General features: G+C 42.1%; 1 protein-coding gene across 4 annotated transcripts in view; it reads left to right on the forward strand.

The window, feature by feature from the left end:
- The window catches only part of WIPF3 (WAS/WASL interacting protein family member 3), a 107,040-nt gene that overhangs the window by 54,495 nt on the left and 31,121 nt on the right, over positions 1–21,424 (forward strand). For all 4 annotated transcript variants that reach the window (XM_050783236.1, XM_050783235.1, XM_050783237.1 and 1 more), the window contains 2 exons: positions 15,628–15,760; positions 18,815–18,946. In XM_050783236.1, coding sequence (XP_050639193.1) covers positions 15,628–15,760; positions 18,815–18,946 — 265 coding nt within the window. The remainder of the gene's footprint in view (positions 1–15,627; positions 15,761–18,814; positions 18,947–21,424) is intronic.

Consider the following 21,424-nt stretch of genomic DNA (forward strand, 5'->3'; position numbering starts at 1 on the left):
TGTATCTAGAGAACCAAATTGGAGAAACAACATGAAAGTTTGTAAGGAAAAGTTTTGAAAGCAAGAGTCCCATTAGGAGACCATTTAAATCCATGACTGTCAAACCTCCCACTTACACACCTACTATAGTCTGGATACTTGTCTCCCCAAACCTCATTGTGAAATGTGATCCCCAGTGCTGGAGGTGGGGCCTAATGGATGGTGGTTGGGTTGGGTCATGGGGATAGCTCCCCATGAGTTTGTTCTTGCCGTATTAGTTCCCTCCAAAGCTGGTTGTTAAAAAGAACCTGGTGTCTCCCCCTGTTTCTCTTCTTTCCTCTCTTACCATGTGATCTGGACACACTGGCTCCACTTTGCCTTCTACCATAAGTGGAATCAGCCTGAAGCCCCTACCAGAAGCAGATGCTAGCACCGTGCTTCTTGCACAGCCTGCAGGACTGTAAGCCAAATAAACCTCTCTTTTCTTCATAAATTATCCAGGCTCAGGTATTCATTTATAGCAACACAGACAGACTAAGATAATCCCTGGAGGATGATCTACTCCCATGGCTAAGATTGGAGCCATGGTTTAAGTGGTATGGATGAGAAGTAAAGAGAGTGAACACAAGAAATTGTAGTAGAACTAGAAAGGATGGTAGGAATCAGAGATACATGAGACGGCGGGGTTGACAGGTGGTAAAATTGACAAATTATTGATACAGGGAGTTGTTGCTTTTAGGTCTGATTGACTTGAAAGATATTATTGAGCTCCGCATCAGGAGAGGAGTAAGAGGTGCACAGGAGTGTGTTTGTGCATGGCGGGGAGGGGTGGGGATGGGGCAGCGATTATGAGTTTGGTTTTGGATGTGTTAAGATTGCGGTACTAGTGGGATATTTACATGGAGATGTTCAGCAGCCAGTTGGAAATGCAGGCCTGGGGCTGCACACTCAGCTTATTCTTAAATGACTTATCTATGTCGCATAAATGCCAGCAAAGCCCAGAGGTAGACTGAGTAGATTCTAGGTGTTTCAGCTCATTCCTGAGCGTCACCGTGGAAGTAATATATAGAAGTGTCTGGATTCCCCCTACTCTGTCCCTGCCCATAGGAGATTCTCAGTGAATGTTTGTTGTGTGAGTTGGAACAATACCCTCGGTTTGGTGATTCTGGGGGGAATGTAAGAGTTCATACTTTACTTGCAAATTGTGGTATGGAAGCACTCATTTACTATATTTGCTTATATTTGACCTTTTGTCCATGAACATATGGATGTAACAAATATTTTCTTAGGAAGAGAAATGTAACTTTACAAGAGAGATTTTTCTTAAATATACAGGGCAAAAGGGGTGGTGGCGGGGTACTGCACAGTCTTAGTCCTGCCTTCCTGCCTCCTTTCCTTTGTTTTCTCTTTGCTGTGACCTGTTAGCATAGTAGTTTATACTACTTTCTATTTGCCATTTATTTATTTAGTAATATATTGCCTGTTTATTGTTTCTTTATTATGGATATTTGTCCTCTAAAGAGCAGCAGCTTGAGTCTGTTTTTGTAGGGAACTTAGACTAGAAAGGTTGTGCTTCATAGAAGAAGAAAGTCAAACAAATACGGATTGAAAATGCCCGGCGTGCAGGGTCACTGAGCTTATGTGGTGAAAAATGAAGGAACTGACATTTACCCCTCAGGGTGGTTGGGAGACTCACATGTCATCATATCTAGCGACAGACTTATAAGCTGCAAATGTTTGCAATTATAGGACACTGATGTTGTCATCGTTATTTGGGGAAAATCAGGTAAATGAAGAAAGATTCACCAGAGTTTTCAGAACATACTTCATGGAAAAGATATATTTGAGTTAGACAGAGTCATTGTCCATTCTTCCTCAGAAGAGGGACTGATGGTGTTTGGGGAAGATTTATCTGGAAGTGTTTTGCAGTAATTCAGCCATGCAGTGGCAGGAAGGCCTGGCGTGGTTGCTGACATGGGAGGGGAGGTCTTTCTGACACTCCATGGTGTCCATGGGTCCTCTGGGGCATATAATTCAGGGGTTATATTCTTCCCAGAACACATTCATTTAGCTTCCTTGCTGGCAGCACCTCCTGGCCCACTTACCTTATTCTGTGAAGGCCACACACACACACACACACACACACACTAGACCATTAGACAACTCAACTTGAGTTCAAGATGAGGCTGGGGGAGATGCTCCTTCTTTTTCCTAGGGAAAATGTCAGACATGGTTGTTTCCGGATGTCTAAACTTTCTCATATGATAAAAGATACTGTAGGGCCGAGAAATGATAAAAGGTCAATGAGACATGGGATAGTCGGCAAGGATAGTCACTTGGGTTGGTAAAGGCCTGGTCATTTGTTGGCCTGGGGATATATTATCAACTCTGTCCTGAAAATGAAAAGAAATTAGAACTGAGCAAGTGGCCCAGTGGGCATATCAAATTTTTATGTGTCCATGGTTTAAAAATGAGCTGTGCAAAGACGGTAGTGAAAGGAGCAACGTTGCAAGTGTAGTTTGTGTCTGTTAATGGGGCTCACTGTTTTGGCCAGGGAGTAGGAGAGATAATAAGCTTATTGCAGTGTGTTGAGTTTAAGTTGCAATCTCTAAACAATATGCCAACCCTGTTATTTCTTTATTTATCACACTGAGCCATCATCTGTTGACTCGCTACTATGAGTGATGAGGATTTAGCTTCCTTGAATCATCCTTCTTCTCTTCCTCCCCACCTTCCTCCTTATTTTTTTTGTCCTTGTGGCACTATTTTTACTTCCTTTTGTGGTTACCTTTGTAACTTTAAATAACACACTGAAGCCTCGGTTGCTTTTGGTCAGCTTTTGACAGCATTCTTTCACCCTCTGTTTTGTGAAATGAGGTTGTGGTGTCTCTCCCCTTTGCTACATCTCTTTTCTATCTTCCATGTCCCAATTTTTCTCAACTGTATTTTTAATTTTGTTTTTATTTATTTATTTTGAAATTAACATATAGTAAGACTGACTTTTGCAGGGGAGGGTAACAACTATGTAAATTGCAACAAATACATAGATTTATGTAACTACCACCACCATCAGGACACAGTGCAATTCCATCACCCCTAAAAACTCCATCGTGCCACCCATTTGTAATCACACCTTCCCTCCACCCCTAATCCATGGCAGCCACTGCTCTTCCTTTATTATCATTATTATTCCATTGCTGGGTAGTAGTCCTCAGCTTATTAATCCATTCACCTCCTGAAGGATATTTTGGTTGTTTTCAGTTTTGAGCAATTATGAATAAAGTTGATCTAAACATTCATGCATAAGTTTTCATATGAACATACATCTCTATTTCTCTATCATGACCAGACCATACCATCTTGATTATTGTAGTTTATAGGAAGTCCTAAAATCAGGTATCAGTGAGTTATCCAACTTTACTCTTCTTTTGCAAAATCGTTTTGATGATTCTAGTTCCTTCGCCTTTCCATATAAATTTTAGACTTAGTATGTCTATATCTATTTTAAAATCTTACTAGGATTTTGATTGGAATTGCATTGAATTTACAGATTAACCTGGGAAGAACTGACGTCTTTCCTATGTTGAGTTATCCAATTCGTGAACATAGCATCTCTCTTCATTTATTTAGGTCTACTTTCTTTCATTAGCATTTTTTTGGTTTTAAGAATCCATATGCTGTGCATATTTTGTTAGATTTATACATAAGTATTTCCTTTGTACTTGGAGCTATTTTAAGATATTTTTAAAATTTTGATTTCCAGTTTTTTGCTGGTACAGAATATAGTTTTGTGTACTTACCTGGTATCTTATGACCTGGCTAAACTCACTTATCAGTTCTAGGAGTTTCCTACATAGAAAATAATGTTTTCTGAGAAGAGGTACAATTTTTATTTCCTCCTTCCCAATCTGTTATGCCATTTATTTATTTGCACTTGCTAGAATTTCCATTATGATGGTCAGTAAGAGTGGTGAGAGCGAACACCCCTGCTTTGTTCCTGATCTTGGGAGAAAATGTTTTACCGCTAAGTATAATGTTAGCTATAGTTTTTTTTTTTTTAAATCAGGTTGTTGAAGTTCCCTTTTATTCCTAGTTTGCTGAGAGTTTTTATCATGAATGGATGTTGAATTTTGTCAGATGCTTTTTCTGTATCAATTGATGTGATCATGTGATTTTTCTTCTTTAGACTATTAATATGGTGGATTTTATTGATTGATTTTGAACCAGATTTTATTATATTGTATTCCCAGAATAAGCCCCATTTAGTTGTAGTTTATTATTATTTCTACATATTGCTGGACTCTGTCAGTTCTTCATAGCTAAGCATAACGTTTGCCTTCAGTTGTGTAATCATATTCAGTGTTTCCTGCTTTGTCTCTACAAATGTCTCTAAAAGTTGAAAATCTCTGAAAGACAATACTTTTAGGATTATGAAGAACAAATACTGTCTGTAAGGAAACAAATAGAATTGTATGATTACATTTCTCTCTCTTTGTGACCGAAATACTCTCAACGTTTTAATGGGTTAAGATATGGTAACTCGTTTCTTACTCTATTAAGTTATTCAGAATCAATGTCTTTCTTGGACAATTTTCTCTTTTTCCCACATTTCAGATTCTCTTTATCTTTACTAGTGGTTGGGGAAAGGGAACCATATTCTTTCTTCCCTTGATGCCCAGTATCACCCAGCTTCTTAGATGTTCTCTTGCTCAGAATGTGTTCCATTCTTTTCTAATTTAAACTGACTGTTTTCTAGACCTGCTACACAGCTGTCATCGGGGATTTCTTTTTATTGGATCTCTGGCTTTATTCCAGGGAATGCAAGCTTTAAAACAGGAAAAGGTGGAGTCTGCTGAAAATTATTAGAGGGAACTGATATTAACAGCTAACATTTATTGAGTAATTACCAGGTGCAAAGCTCTGTTTTAAGCTCATTATAGGGATTACCTCCTTTAATCTGCACTACAACTTATGTGGTAGTTATTCCTGTCTCCCAAATTTTATAGATGAGGAAACTGAGGCTTCAAAAGTCAAGTAACCTGCCTAAGTTTTGCCACAATAAATGGTGGACCCAGAATCCCAGCCAAGGTGACGGGACTCTGGAGCCCTCATTTTTAACTGCAAAGAGGGACTGTCTCGGGTGTCTTTAGGGGTGACTTACTCCACCAAGCACACTTGGCCACTGGCAGACTGGACCCAGATGCTTCCTGAAATGCAGACAGCCAGAACAGAATAGTAAATTGAGGAACTGACCCCTGAACTCAGCTCTTTCCACTGTACCACACAGCCTTCTTAATAATGAGTGGATAAATATGCTTTGGCAGTGCAACTAGCAGGAAGAAGTGGCTCAGAGAAGAGCCAAGAGCGTTGAGCGCATGAATCACAGAGACACTAGGGGTATGGAGGATCACTGCAAACCAAAGAAGGACTTGTTGGGTGCAGACAGGAAAGGAAAGGCCTCTACTCTTCATTGACAGGGCCTAGAACTGGAGTGAGGCCCAGGGATGACACAGTTATAGAACACATACGCTCAGCAGCCCAGTCTGGTGACCTAGGGGCCCAACCCAGAGAGTTGGAAGAAGGTTCTGGAATGGATAAGAATTCCATCAAATCCAGCAATGAGACTCTTTCAGTACTGCCCTTGGGCTAGCTGTGAGTCATTGTTTCTCTAGGATTCAATCCAAGTCTGGACCCAGAGGCATCTGGACTTTTCATGCAAAGGTCCTAGAAACTGACAGTAAGAAAAGGAAGTCTAGGCTGGGCATGGTGGCTCACGACTGTAATCCTAGCACTTTGGGAGGCTGAAGCAGGCGGATCACCTGAGGTCAGGAGTTCAAGACCAGCCTGGCCAACATGGTGAAACCCCGTGTCTACTAAAAACACAAAAATTAGCCAGGCGTGATAGCACATGCCTGTAATCCCAGCTACTTGGGAGGCTGAGGCAGGAGAATTGCTTGAACCAGGGAGGTGGAGGTTGCAGTAAACCAAAGTCATGCCACTGCACTCCAGCCTGCGTGACAGAGCAAGACTCTGTCTCAAAAAAAAGAAAAGGAAGTCTAGATTCACTTACATTATCATCTATAACAGAGAATACTGTGGAAACATCTTGAACTTTCTAGAAATTTTGGAATTTTCCCTTGCTTAGTTATTTTTGTTACCTTTGTCTCCTTTCATATGTGAGTAGTGTTCATAACCACTATTATTTTAGAGTCGACAAAGGGAGGCCATATGCCAAAGACCCTGTTGCCCTGCAGCCAATAGGGAGACAAGCAAGGAGAGAAGAGGCCCAACACTCAGAAGAGAGAGGTGGATCAGCAGGGCTGGCCCATAAGAGTTTCTCTGTTACCTGACAAACGAGTTTCAGGTACAGCTTATTTACAGTTGAGGGTATCAGCCACACAGCGTAGGGTTACTCTGTGCACTTTCCATTTTAAGTCCTCTCAGTCCCCCTGCCAAGGTGGCTGCTGGCATTTAATGCACTCACCAGGCTCGTCTCAGAGCCTGTCATTCAGCCTTGGCCGTCCTTTCTGGCTCTGGCAAAAGCCTAGCACTTAGCTCCTTTGACCCCAGCCTTCTTCGATACTCCACTCACTGTCTGTTTCAACCCATCCTCCCTTTTCCTTTTCTGATGCCCCTTTCCTGCCCACTCCTTCCTGCTCTGGCTCTCACACTGCTTGCAAGGCAGCATCTACCCTGTCCTTGAGCCAGAGAGCAGTGGGACCACTCCACCCTCCTCCCAGCTGCAGGCCTGTCTTGTATTTGCTGGGTATAAGAGGCTGTGTTGTGATGAAGAGAGTCACACTTGCCTGTACTCACTGCTCCGCTCTGTACTTGGTAGCAGTGGATGGTCTGCTTCACCCTCGTGCCTCATCTGTAGACTGGACATAATACTCATAACTAGTACCTACATTATAGGGTTGTTCAGGGCCTTTGAAATGAATTAATACATGCAAAGCGGTGGGGACAGTGCCTGGCACATACAAATGCCTTCCCATTTCTTTTATTTATTGCTATTGTCATTGTCACCCATTGCATGTTGCAGCCCTCTTGTTAATTCCCTTACTCAAATGCCAAAGTCACTGCTGTGTGCACTCTTAAGTAGAGAGAAGGAGCTGGGCCTCTGTAAAAGATTGATTATTTCAAATGAGAAAGAGAAGAAGGAGCCATAGGGACCTTTGAGGTTTCGAGCCTAGATGAATGGGGAGAAGCCCTTAACAGAGACCGAGGGCCAGCAGCACGACGAGTTGGAAATAACAACAATAATGTTATTTCATTAGTTTGGAGATTAATCTGCCGGGCGGGGGCATGTTTCTTTTTGATAGCACTTTTTGTCTAGAAGAAATAGAAGATATGAAACCTGACACTGTTACAACTATGTATTATTTATTAGTTATTCCTGGTGCCATGCCCTTGACTCCTTGCTCTAGCCCCCCATCTTTTTTTTTCTTTTGAGTTCATGAGATTGTTCTTTCTAGTTCCAACTTAGGTTTGAAGATCAAATTTTCTCATAATTTAAAATTTATTCTTAAAAGCCTGAGAATATTGGCATCATTGAAAAGGAGATAATGGTGCGGAATTGAATTCACATCTCTAGGGACACAATGGCCAAAGGATAAAAAGGGTGAAGACATTAGGAAGAATCAGGGCTGAAATGTGACCTCAAAAAACAATCACTTCTCTTCCCGTACCTGCTTGCTTTGTGGGAGCAGATAAATGTTAGGGGAAGCAGAGTCAAAGATCCAGAGACTAAGGTTTCTATAGAGTTCATGTCAACAAATACTGATAGGTTGCTCCCACAGTTTTTTTTTTAACTGGATTCACTAGTAGGAGAAAGTGGAGTGGCTTAGTTTTTGCACTCAAAAATAAGGAGCAAGACCAATATGTAGAAGCTATAATACTGGGCAAGATGAGAGCAGTGCTGCAGAGAATTAAAAACGATGTGCCTCGGCAGTGGAAAAGCAGATCACACAAGGAAAAGTTTAGTTGAGAAAGTTCAAAAAATACATTTTCTAACGTAAACTGTATTTGATGTCAACAGCTTCACGGGGAGATGAAAGGTTTGGCAGATATGGCAGAGCCGGGTGTGGGGCATCCCCAGAAGAGGACGGGCTTGGAAGTGGGAAAGAAGAGACACAGGATAAACCCAGAGCAGCTGGAATGAGGCTCCAACTGGCCAAGGAAAGATATCTTGGGACAGTATGGCTGAATTCCTTGATTCGATAGAGACTAGTGGGCCATTGAAGCATTTTGGGATAGAGGAGTCAATTAGCACTTTAAAAACGATCATTTGAAGGCTGTCTCAAAGAGAGATGAGAGTCCAGTTTTGGAGACCAGCTAGGAGGCTCTGGGTCTAGAAAATAAATAATGAGAAGTGTGTGTATATATATATATGCACATACACAAATATATAAAATATATGTACATATATGTGTGTGTATATGCACATATATACAATGATATGTCGATTAACAAAGGGGATATGTTCTGAAGCATATACATTGTTAGGTGATTTTGTCATCATGTGAACATCATAGAGTGCACTCACACAAACCTGGATGGTAGAGCCTACTGCACACCTAGGTTATGTGGTATGGCCTGTTGCTCTAGGCTACAAACCTGTATGGCATGTTACTGTACTGAATGAATCCTGTAGGCAACTGTAACGCAATGGTAAGTATTTGTGTATCTAACCATATCTAAACATAGGAAAGGTATGGTAACAATACGGTATTATACTGTTATAGGGCCACTGTCGTATGTGTGGTGCATTACTGACTGATAAGTCATTATGCGGGGTATGTGCACACATGCACACACATGTACATATACCCCTCCACCCCAAGCAAAACATCCTGGCAATCTTACCCATGCTGCATCACCACTCTTTTTTTTTTTTTTTCTTTTTTTGAGACGGAGTTTCACTCTTGTTGCCCAGACTGGAGTGCAACGGCGCAGTCTCGGCTCACTGCATCCTCTGCCTCCCGGGTTCAAGAGATTCTCCTGCCTCCACCTCCCATGTAGCTGGCATTACAGGCATGCGCCACCACACCTGGCTAATTTTGTATTTTTAGTAGAGACAGGGTTTCTCCATGTTGGTCAGACTGGGCTTGAACTCCCAATCTCAGGTGATCCGCCCGCCTCGGCCTCCCAAAGTGCTGGGATTACAGGCGTGAGCCACTGTGCCCCACCTGTATCCCCACTCTTAACACCATGTGTAGCACAGAGTTAGCACTCAAATCTTAAATAATATTGGGTTACATTAATATTCAAGGGGTTCGCTTTACTGATTCCTATTTACCATCTTTTCAAGCCCCTTCTTTCCAGCAGTTTCTGTGAACTACTTTTATCAGTTAAAGTAATCATCATGTACATTTAAAGACATGTTTTTGTCTAGTGTCTGATCCACCATTTATATGTTTGATGTCCTTTTGAATTGATAGTTATGGGGTAGTTGACTCTCTAATCCCTGCCTCTGAAAACTGTCTGTATCTGCCCAATTTACACATGTCCCAAATCTCTCTTTCTCCATGTTTCTTCATTTCTACTCTTTCCATCCCTAACATTTATTCTTATATTTTTCTGATTATTCCCTACTAAAGAGACTTAGAATTAATACTGGAATCAAAATTCTCATTGTTGCTAAAAATTAGTACTACAATGTATTGCCAGATGTGCAGTTTGTAGTTAGGAAGGGATTGACACACAATAAAACTGCTTGATAACACTGGTTTGGGGAGGAAAAAGCTGGCATTTATACATAAACTCATGGTACCCCGTGGAAATCCGAGCAAGCTCAGCAAGCAATACTAATGAGGCCTCTGATTTTTTTCCACTGGGTGAGATGGAAAGTCATTGCAGATTTTGAGTGGAATAACATGATCTGGGTAGCAGATGCTCTGCTAAGGGTAAGCATGTTGCTCTAGGAACACAGATAGGGCTCTTCATCTGACCTTCCAAGATCAAGACGCCTCTTGAGAGACAGCCAAGAGACAAGTGTAAAAAGAGCAGAGATCAACTCAAGCCGAAGTTTGGAGGTGAGCACCAGTGTGGTGGAAGGCTCAAGGAATGGAAAGTCTGGGCTGGTCACTAAGGGCCTTATGCAACGTGAGGGGATTTGAATCCTCAGGATTCAATTCAAATGGATCCAGCAATGAATGACACAATTAATGATACATCTTTTATAAAGATTACTCTGACTGCTGTGTGGAGGAGGGCAAGGAGACGTGAAAACCATGTAGGGGAATCCAGAGGTGATGAATGCCTGCATTAAGACATCATGGCAGCGATGGAGAAGAGGTGACAGATTTCTGAGAAATCAGGAAAAACAACAGGAGTTTGCAATGGACTAACTGTTAAGAATAAGGAAAAGGGATGAGTATGAGGTGACCTTTACATCCCTAAGCGAGGAGGTGACAGCCGCAGATAATAACCAAATCATGAAAGCGGATGAGATAACCTTGATGGGTAGGCTTGTTTTATGGATGTAAAGAAAAGGACCAGACTCATAACTCATAGCCCCAACAAAAGACCCCCTCGTTCTGCTTTACCTCCAAGGAAGCAAAGGGGCACAGGGTGAATCAGTTCTGTACTCTAGGTAACAGTCACAGGTCTGTACACAGTATCGTTTAAGATACCAGACCTTGGCCAACATGGCAAAACCCCATCTCTACTAACAATACAAAAATTAGCTGGGCATGGTGGCATGCACCTGCTGTAATCCCAGCTACTCTGGAGGCTGAGGCAGAAGAATTGCTTGAACCCGGGAGGGGGAGGTTGCAGTGAGCCAAGATCATGCCACTGCACTCCAACCTGGGCAACAGAGTGACACTCCATCTCAAAAAAAAAAAAAAAAAAAAATCAGGCTTTAGAAAAGAAGGTTAGCAGGTACATTCTTTTTGAGCATGGATTGGAATTGGATATTTGGGTTTCTAAAAATGAGACTTGGAACTGTTAGATCTCAATGTACCTCATTCTAGAACAACTTGACTTGTGCACATATGGGGTGCAGGGAACACTGTGTCAGACCTGACAGGAGAAAGTTAGTTTTTTAAGCAAATATTTCATGTCTCTCTTTTGGATTCCAGGTTCTCTGTGTTCTCCTACATAAAGATGGCAACAGTAGAAGGGAGACATTGCCATTCTGGCTGTCCTTGGGATTCAGACTTGGTAACTAACTTCAAATACCCTGGCTGCTGATGTCTGTCTGCCCCCAAGTTTCAGGAGACGGGGTAGGCTGAGGGCTGGGGTGATGAGCAGGCTTGTATGCCTGGAAACCTGAACACTAATTTTAGGTTTAATGGCCACATTGGAGAAGCTACCTTTAGAAGACTGCAAAGCTGAAATTGTATTAAAATGATAGGGTTTGGATCCTTGTTGAGAGAAATGACCTGCTAGATTAGAATCGACCAGCTAAGATTTTTATTAGCATTTTTCACAGTTATGAGTATTGGAAAGGTGAGGAAGGCATATGGTGACAGGGTGACAAATAGCAGGAAATGTGTATGTCAAAGTTTTGATCTGGGCTGGACTGTCATCTCCCTTCCCCAAACTATGACATAAGGCAGTTGACTCATTTGTTGGAATGACAAATGGACATGGGAAAGCTTTTATAATGTATCAAGGTGAGAGAAAAGGCCCCTCACTATTTTTTTATTCTATCCTTGGCTTTGTTAGGACTGTTGTTCAATTTTTGTATTTCTAATCTCACAGGCACACTTCAAGCTTTCATCCTTTATAACCAAGGGGATGAGCTAAGGTGCACGTCTATTCTATGATGGTTCATCTTTTGGGGATTCTGGGCTATCTCTTTTGAAGCTTGCTGTAGAATTGAGTCAACAAAAGCTTTGTGTGAAACCCAACAAATTGTCACTACTTAAGCACCATGTTAATGAGACAAAATAAGAGTGAACTTGGAAGTAATGTTTTGTTGGTTTCTTTTTTGTTTTGTTTTGTCTGTGTGTGTTTTAGGTTTTGGTGCATAGTTTTGCCATGGGAAAAGTGTCCAGGAATGGCTTTCTCTCCCTTGACTGTGTTTTTAGTGAAGTTGCCTATGATCAGGATTTGCGCAACATGAAATGTTCAGTGAATATTTGAAAATCCTTTCTTTCCTGTTTCTGCATCCTGTAACCACAGTAACAAGAATTCTTGGGGTGGCAGGAGGTTTCTTAAGACGGCAAATTATGGTTGAATTGTCAATAAATATTGCAGATGAAGTAGAAATGACTGGCTTTGTGTAATGTGGTCTTCAATATGCAAATGGATATGTCCTTTTGTGCAAAACCAATTAAGTCTAAATATACTGTATATGGTCACTTTTGCCACAGAATTGTTAATTCCTTCCTGCCACACAGGAGAGGAAAGGACTGGTGAACACCATATTAAGATCAGGTGAGGCCGGGCGCAATGGCTCACGCCTGTAATCCCAGCACTTTGGGAGGCTGAGGCGGGCGGATCACAAGGTCAGGAGATCGAGACCATCCTGGCTCGATGAAACTCTGTCTCTACTAAAAAAATACAAAAAGTTAGCCAGGCATGGTGGCAGGCACCACGGTGGCTGAGGCAGGAGAATGGAGTGAACCCGGGAGGCGGAGCTTGCAGTGAGCCGAGATAGCGCCACTGCACTCCAGCCTGGGCGACTGAGAGAGACTCCATCTCAAACAAACAAAAAAAGATCAGGTGAGAGAGCCCTCTAGTGGGAGATCATCAGGGCGTTCATCAGGGCTGATGCTGGAGCAGAAGACGGCTGAGAAGTCAGAGGGAATGTTAAATTTAGCCCACAGGGTTGAACTGCACCGTGTAAATAAACACACTGTGACTTGCCATGTCCTCCTGCTGACTTGGAAGATGTTTACTAACAAATCTGCCCTGTAGAATTGTCAAGAACTTATTGAGACATGTCCAAAGTTAAAATCTTCATCTTAAGGACATGCAACATTCTTCATAGCCCTCACCTGAAATGCCTGGCCTAGGCAAGGTCAAGGGGTGGGGGATACATTTTGGTAATAAACAGTCTAAATTGGATGACATGACCCTCCCCTCCAATCCCCAAGGGCTAGTGAGGGATGGATTTTCTCATCATTCCAGTTGCTTTTTTAAAACAAAGAACCCACCAATCTCACCCTTGCCTTCCCCAAGGCTGCTCTGAGTTGGGCCATGAATATTATTATAATTCAGTGGGTTATCTTATTATACCTAGAAGGAAAATTACAAAGCATGCTTTTTTCTCCAAAATCCCTGACCATAATGCATACCTGAAGTTGTAATGTCAAATTCACACAAAAATTTTCATACCCTCTTAGCTACAGTCGTGATATTCCTTTGGTCCCTTAATTTGTCATTCATTATTTATAAATAAAATGAGAGGAAACTTTAAAAATGTTAAAATTTTGCAGCTTAAAATGAACTCATGATATTAATGGTTTATATGGGGTTTTTAAAAGCATATTGTATGGGAAATGCCCTGCCTTTCTAAAATAAATAAATAAATAAAATCTCCAATGAATCAGGATTGAGGCTCCTTGCTCACCACTTTCTTGTTGACCATCGTTCATAAGTCCCTCTTAAGGGTTCAAAAGCTTGTTTCCAGGGGACAAGAATCAGACTTTGAAGCCTATGCCCTTCAAAGCCTGCATAAGGTTCATAACCCACGCAGTGGAGTTCACCAGTGAAAATGTGGACTCAGCACATTTTAGCCAAAACCACAACTGCCTCTGCTTCTAGTCTGTGACACAAGAGAGCCCATGAGTTTCTAGTCAGCCAACCTGGTTTGTCCTTTTTTAAACAGAAAATGGCAATAGCAAGGATTTATAAATACTATTTATACTCCAGGGACCCTCCAAGGTCTCATGTCTTCCTTGAAGCCTGCTCAGCCTGAAGAACATGGTCATTTCTGGACTCTTGGTGGCCTTCCTCTCTGGGGAACCAGCATGGCTGCCCAGTCCTGTGCTGCGCGTTGCACAGTGGCTTAACTCGCTATAGTTATGCCTCTGTGCCTGGTGCATGCATATGCCTTTAAGAGCAAAGACAGCTCTGATACCCTGGGTTTAGTGCATTCATTCGCTCACTCAAGTCACTTATTCATTCATTCATACAGTAGTTATTGAGCCAGATCCAATTCTACTCTTTGGGGATATTTTTGTGAACAAAACAGACAGAATCTTTTTTCCTGATGTGGAGTCCTTGGGATGGATGAACATTCAACTCATAATCACAAATTGAAATTTTCCACAATGATAATATAAACTTATACCCTATGATAAATGTGACAGAGGAAAAAGGAATATGGTACACTCAGAGAAAACAGTGAATGGCCTTATTTAGATTTTGGGTCAGAAAAGGCCTCTGAAGTGGTGATATTTAAGTTGAAACCCAAAGATACATGGTATCCCCATACAGTAAGACTAACAAGTATTTCTTGCTTTGAGAAATGATCAGCCATTTTTAAGGTCACGTGGTTGGTATGAACCTTCTAACTGTGGAGAATCCTCCTGGCTGTGGCTTCCAGGGCAACCCCTTCCCACCTTTATTTGCCACCAACCTCCCCAATGTTCTTTCTGGTGTTCCCTGGCTCTAATAACCCATGGAAACCTCCACCATGTCAGCTAAAGCTACAGCTGAAGTGAAGCAGTTGTGTCTCAGGCCTACTTGCAGAATTAGGACAAAAGTTTTTCTTGCAAATATATTTATGAAGCATTTAGCAGTCCATTAGACACTTATCCTAATAAAAGACCATGTGTCCTTGGTAGTCACAGTGTTGCAAAGTGAAAAGCACATGGCCTTTGGGATTCAGCTCATCTGGGTTTGAACCCCAGCCCTGCACCCTCAAACAGATGATTTCTTAGTCTCGGTTTCCTCATCTGTAAGATGAGGCAAACTCACAAGGTTTTGTGAGGACTAATGTAACACACCCAGGCACAGAAGGTAGTCACCAGACATTCACTGTCATCTTCTGCATTCCCTTTCTCCACAACTTTCTGACCTCTATGGGTCCCAGTTTCCCCTGAGCTCCCCAGTTCTGCCATCTGCTCCATGATCACATGAAGGCCACCATCCCCCATTCAAAGCCAGCTCCTAGAGCATGAATCTGCTTCCCTTAAGAGGCACCATGGGCCCAGCATGAGCCATCTAGGACCCAATAGCAAGGAAGATGTGAGTTACTAAGGACTGAGCAAGACTTCAGTCCTGCTCTGGAGAACATCCAGGGGATGACGGGGCACAGGAGCAACTCCCATCGTCAAGTGGGGAATCAGCCAAGGATTTGGTCCAGGAGGGGACCTGGGGCACCAAGCAGGATGATCATTCAAAACCTGAGAGCAGGGGCCAGGTACTCACGGACAGAAGCCCTGGGGTGGGGAGTGTAAGAGAGAGGAAGGAGGGGCTATGATTTAGGGCTCTCTAAGACCTCCAGGAGCTTGTGCACAAGATAGGCACTTGGGACTGGGTCATCTAAAATAAAGAGTCCCTTCTAGGTCACCAGTTAAAGAGGTGTGAGCAGGACCCAAAAGTGTCTCTCCCGTAGGTAATCCGAGATCAGCCTTGGGAATGGGACGGGGAAGACAGAGAACTGCAAGAGGAGAAACTGACAGCAGACGGGACATTTTGTTTATCTGAAAATGCTATTATAGTCAAATCCTTCTTACTCCCTTACAGGTAAGCACAGACACCTCCAGCTTGCGAAGGGCAGATCCGAAAGGCCGGAGTGCGCTGTTGGCTGATATCCAGCAAGGAACTCGCCTGCGCAAAGTCACGCAGATCAACGACCGCAGCGCCCCGCAGATCGAGAGTAAGTGAGCAGCCCAGCCAGGCCTCCTGTGAGCCAAGGACAGGACAGGCATGTGAGACACAGCCAGACACCCCTGGCTGGGGCCACAGCTGCTTCCCAGGACACATACAGAGCCATCTCAGACCTGCTCATTGGACAGGCCAAGTGGGCGAGAGAACGAGAGCTTTCCCTCCGAATCTGCAAATGGTTTAGAGCATATCGTCCATCCTTTTCAAATGCTAAAAAGAACTCCGCAATGGGACAACTTTTTAAAAATTATGATAAAATACACATAACATAAAATTCATCATTTTAACCATTTTAAAGTGTTCAATTGGTGCCAATTATTATATTCACAATGTTGTTGCAACAATCACCTCTATCTAGTTCCAGAATATTTACATCACCGCTAAAGGAAATCTCATACCCATTAGTAAGTCATTCCCCATTAGTCCCCAGCCCTTGCCAACCTAATCTACTTTCTGTCTCTCTGGATTTGCCTATTCTGATATTTCAAAGAAATGGAATCATACAATACATGGCCTTTCGTGGCTGGCTTCCTTCACTTAGCATAATGTTTTCAAGCTTCATAGATGTTGGAGCATGTATCAGTACTTCACTCCTTTTATCATTGAATATTTAATTGTATGGACACACCACATTTTGTGTATTCTTTGTAGGGTAACATTTAAAGATCACTCACCTTGTGTCAACATGGTCCTCAAACTCAGTGATAGAAAGTGAAGGGCTCAACATTTTTTAAAAATGCAAAATTTTTGCTTCACTTTTCACAAGGAGAAAGATGTGTTAAGAATTCTGTTTCAGAGGATATGACTGAAGCTCGCTGTCTGCTAGAATGTGACAGAGTAAATTGAGTCCTGTGCTCAGGTCAGATGACCCACATTGAGTTCTGGTTCTGCAACCAGACAAATAGGGAAGCCTCTTTGAGGCTGTTTGGTCATCTGTGAAATGGGGAGCCTCTTTGAGGCTGTTTGGTCATCTGTGAAATGGGGAGACAATACCTGGCTCCTTTTTTGTCTTGGTCAAGATTGTTGGAAGTTGAAATAATATATGCAGAACTTTTTAGTACAGGTCGAGCATCCCTAATCCAAAAATCCCAAATCTGAAACTTTTTGAATATCGACATGATGCCTCACATGGATGATGAAGATGACGTTGTTAACCCTGAAGAAAACGTGCCTCCAGGTGACATGGTGGAAATGTATGATGGGTTTATTGAAGGACAAGAGCGGCGTACATTCATAACAGAACAAGAAATCATGTCAGTTTACAAAATCAGAGAGAGGCTTCTGAGACAAAAACCATTTTTAATGGGGCAGATGACTCTGGAGGAAACATTTTTAAAAGACAGCTAGCAGAATCTAGAGGACCTACTTCAAATCTAGAGGACCTACTTCCTGGTCTCTCAGTGGTTTCTGATGTTTCTTCTCACCTAAAACAATGAGATCCAGTGTACAGTAACCTTTAATCAGAACACAGCATCGCAGGAGACTGAAAGCCTGCCTTTGTTTGTTGCTGCTGTTGTCTAACAGCTGATCTGGGTTTTCTGGTGATACTACTGTGTTGCTTAGTTACCTTGAACACACTATTTTTTTGCTATGTTAATGGTATGCCATATTTTTAACTGCTAAGTTCTTATGTGTGAAGAAGTGTAGGAAAATGATTGCTTATTGGTAGCATAGAAAGTCAGTGTCAGGAATGATGGTGATGGACAAACCACAGACTGACAACTTGGGAGGATGAGATGGTGACACCTTTGCTTTCTGATGGCTCCATGAATGCAAGCTTTGTTTTATGCACAAAATTATTTTAAAATATTGCATGAAATTACCTTCAGGCTATGTGTAAAGGTATATATGAAACAAATAAATTTCATGTTTAGACTTGGGTCCCATTCCCCAAGATATCGCATTATGAATATGTAAATATTTCAAAAAAAAAAATCTGAAATACTTGGTCCCAAGCATTTTGGATAAGGGATACTCCCCCTGTAATGTAAGGTGTTGTTATGTCTTCCTATGTTCTGCTATGATATGCATGATGGTAATTCTTAAAGATAGTCCTAAAAATATAATTATATCTCCTATCTGCAATTATAAATGTCAACACACAGGATAGACAAATTTTTAAAAAAATATTTTCAACATGGAGTACATTAAAAATTAGTTTCTGGTTAAACCCATGATCGAATTGGTTAAGGCTAATTAACAGGTAAATCAATTTCATCAAAACACTCACTTCCTAATCATGCTCATGAGTAAGTAATGTATAATACTAACACTTAGAATAATCTGGCCACTTTCCTCCACCAGTGGGCACTGTGCCCTAATTTCTCTGTGCATATTAGCTTCAGGTTGTAAATATTTTCTGCCAGGAATTCTTGTCTTAGCTGAGTATCTTCTCATTTTCTGTAGTTAGCAACCACACATGTCTGGAAGGCTGGAGTTAGTGACACCTTTCCTCAGGGGCCCATGATCTTTCCGTTCCATAGATGAAAAGGTTCAGGGAGGCATGAGGGGCTGGGGGTGTGAGGGCTGGAGAGACAGGAAGGAAACTGCCAAGGCACAATCATTGCAGGCTTTACCTCTTGCTTGCTGCTCTGGTCAGCGCTCTGTGGACAAGAAGTTAAAATGACTGACTGAATTAAATCTGTGGGTTTTCTTTGTCTAGTCCTCCATAGCCAGGTTGAAAATAAGAGCAGCTCTACATCTACCACGTTTGGGTTTTCTAATTCAAAGGTGCTGCCAGTTGCTCTGTTAGCATCTACAAAATGGCAGTGTTCAGGTCCCTTTGTTTTGGTCACTTTTCAGGGGAGTTGGGCACAAATGGTTAGTTCTTTGGTAGGACTGGAGAGGGCAGGGCATGTGAGTCTACAGGGTATCAAGGCAGAGGGTGCCTGGAGAAGATGCTGAGTGAAAGGATGACATTGGAGGTGGGAGAATGGGAAGGCGGACAAGGGCAGTGGTAGACCAGTGTTAGACCATGGTCTGAAATGAGACCTGGCTGCTCAGCTCTGCTCTCAAGTCCTTGCCTATTTGTGTCTTCTCTCTAAAGGTTCTAAAGGAACCAACAAAGAAGGAGGAGGTTCTGCAAACACACGAGGTGCGAGCACACCTCCCACCCTGGGAGATCTGTTTGCTGGTGGCTTTCCTGTATTGCGACCAGCAGGCCAGCGGGATGTAGCAGGTAAGGAAGAATTCATTCTGGCTCCCTTGTGGTCTGTATCTCCCTAACTTGTGGAACCATCAGGGCAATCTACACATGCCAGTAAGCAACAATGGTTTTACTGAACAGTCACGATAGAGTAGAAGATCATGTTCTTGGGACCTTAAGCACTGGAAACTTCCAAAGTACAAAATGGTTCTTAAGAAATCTTTTACATCATCATCCTGTTTAAATTATTCCATTGTAATAGTTGAAAAATGACTTGTAATAATGTGTAATACTTAGTGATGGCGTGATGGTAGCCCAGACTGCAAAGTGTATATCGACAGGTCTAAATTGTAATAGAACCTCATAGTGACATCACTGTGGATGCACTAGCAATGCATGAGTTGTAATGATTCAGTTTTCATATCAGTTAGGTACTGCTGTGTAACAAAACACCCTAAAACTTAAAAGCTTTAAACAATCGTTTTTTAGCCTACAATTCTGTGGGTTAGCAGCTTAGAGTAGTCTCGGCTGGGCTCCCTCTTGCATCTATAAAGAACTGCAGGTCATGTAGGTAGCTTTGCTAATCTTATATTTCTGATATTTTTCCAACCTCTGGGGCCTCAGCTATAACCACTGGCCTGACTCACCTCTATCCACATGGTCTCTCAGTATCCAGCAGGCTGTCCGGGCCTCGTTTTCATGCCAGCAGCAGGGTTCCAAGAGAGAAGACAGAAGTATAAATAAAGCCTCTTGAGGCTTAGTCTTGGAAGTATTACTAGGATGTAACTTGGAAGTCTAAGAAGTATCACTTCCTATCACATTCTCTTAGCCAAAACAAGTCACAAGGATGGAGAAATAGACTTTGCCTCTTGATGTGAGGAACTGTAAAATCATATTTCAAAGATTATGGAATCAAGCATAAGTGGGTAATGAAGGTCGTGTCTGTAATCAGTCTACCTTTTTTTTTCTAGTGTGCATCAGAGGTTTTTTGTTTGTTTGTTTGTTTGTTTTTTGTGACTTTTGTTTCAGTGGGCATCAGAAGTTTTGAAAGTATTGCATTAAAATTGAACAAATACAAATTTACTCTGATTAAACAAAAAACAAAAACACCTGTTTTTCCTATTCTTGTTCTCTTTAACCACCAAGCTGAATAAACTCCAGGAATACCATAAATACAGCAAATACAAAGGCCCAAACATTCCTGGTACTGGATGTTCCATTATGTGACTTTGCTAACTTTTTTAGTGGCCTCTGTGACTGTTTAATGTTATGGGATGCTTATGCTGCCTCACTCACCAATAAAAGTCCAGCAAAGAAAAAGATGCTAGGATATTTTGAGATCCAACTTGAACCTTCTCAAGGGCCATGTTCATTTCGTCATTTTTGCTGAGGGTTTAGCAGGAAAGGTAGAGCACAAGATCTTCCTCAATAAAGACAGTGGATATTCTTCAGTGCCCTCTTCTTTTTCAAAATTTCTGAGTGCTATCAAACAAATATCCTTTGGAATAGAAGGCTTCCACCAGTTTCTCTTCAGAGAAGATGGGAGAAATAGGCCCCAGTCAGGTTTTCATAGGAAGCAGCCAAAAATAGACAGCAGGAGTCCTGCTGGTCTGCTTGTCTCCAGTAGGATATAAGTGTCAGATGTTTGAGCTGCTGTAATAGGGAAGACAAGAATTTATCTCTTTAGAGACGGAGGTCCATAAGGAAGTGACTAATGATGCCTGTTTCAGGATGGAAACTCAAGGAGAAAGCCACTAGATAAACATATGGACTGAGTACCATGTCAAGGCAAGGCAGGTCGTGGCTCCCTGCTCCCAGCACTTTCCCGGCAGCCCCCTTCTCATCAGAGGAAGGGACTTGAGCCTTTGCTCCCTCTCTGAGCTTCTGGCCTACCTTTCTTGGTGGTTCATGCTGTCCCCTCCACTCACGCTGTTCTCCTTGCTGCTCTTCACACACCAACATGTTGCTGCCACTGGGTGCTTGCACTGACTCTCTCTTGGCCTGAAAGGCTCATCTGCAGGTGTCCATGTGACTCAGTCTCTCCCTTCCTGCAGGTCTCTCCTCAGGTGGCAGCTGATCAAAGTGTCCATGAGGTCTTCACTTATCATCCCATATAAAGGTTCAGTTCCATCCTTTCATTCTATATCTCCTTTTCCTTAATTTACTTTTCTTGTATTACTTAGCATCATCTGACATAACATGTATTCACTGGCTTATCTGTTTATTGTCTGTCTTATCCATCTAAAGCTAAGCTCCATGAAGGCAGGGACTATGTTTTGTTCACTGCCATAGAAATGCCTGGCGCATGGCAGGTGCTCAGTAAATACTTGCTGACTAGCATATGTGAATGGTAGTGTGGTGGCTGACATTCAATAGGGACCATAGCACAGTGTCATGGGCTCATGGTACTTCTAGGGACTCATGAAAATATTTAAATTTCTTTTAAAATCAGAAGAAAAGATATGACCTTTTAGGGTCAAAGAATGTATTTGTCTTTGTACCAATGCAGTC

Source organism: Macaca thibetana, chromosome 3 (genome assembly GCF_024542745.1).
Source record: "Macaca thibetana thibetana isolate TM-01 chromosome 3, ASM2454274v1, whole genome shotgun sequence".
Lineage (NCBI taxonomy): Eukaryota > Metazoa > Chordata > Mammalia > Primates > Cercopithecidae > Macaca > Macaca thibetana.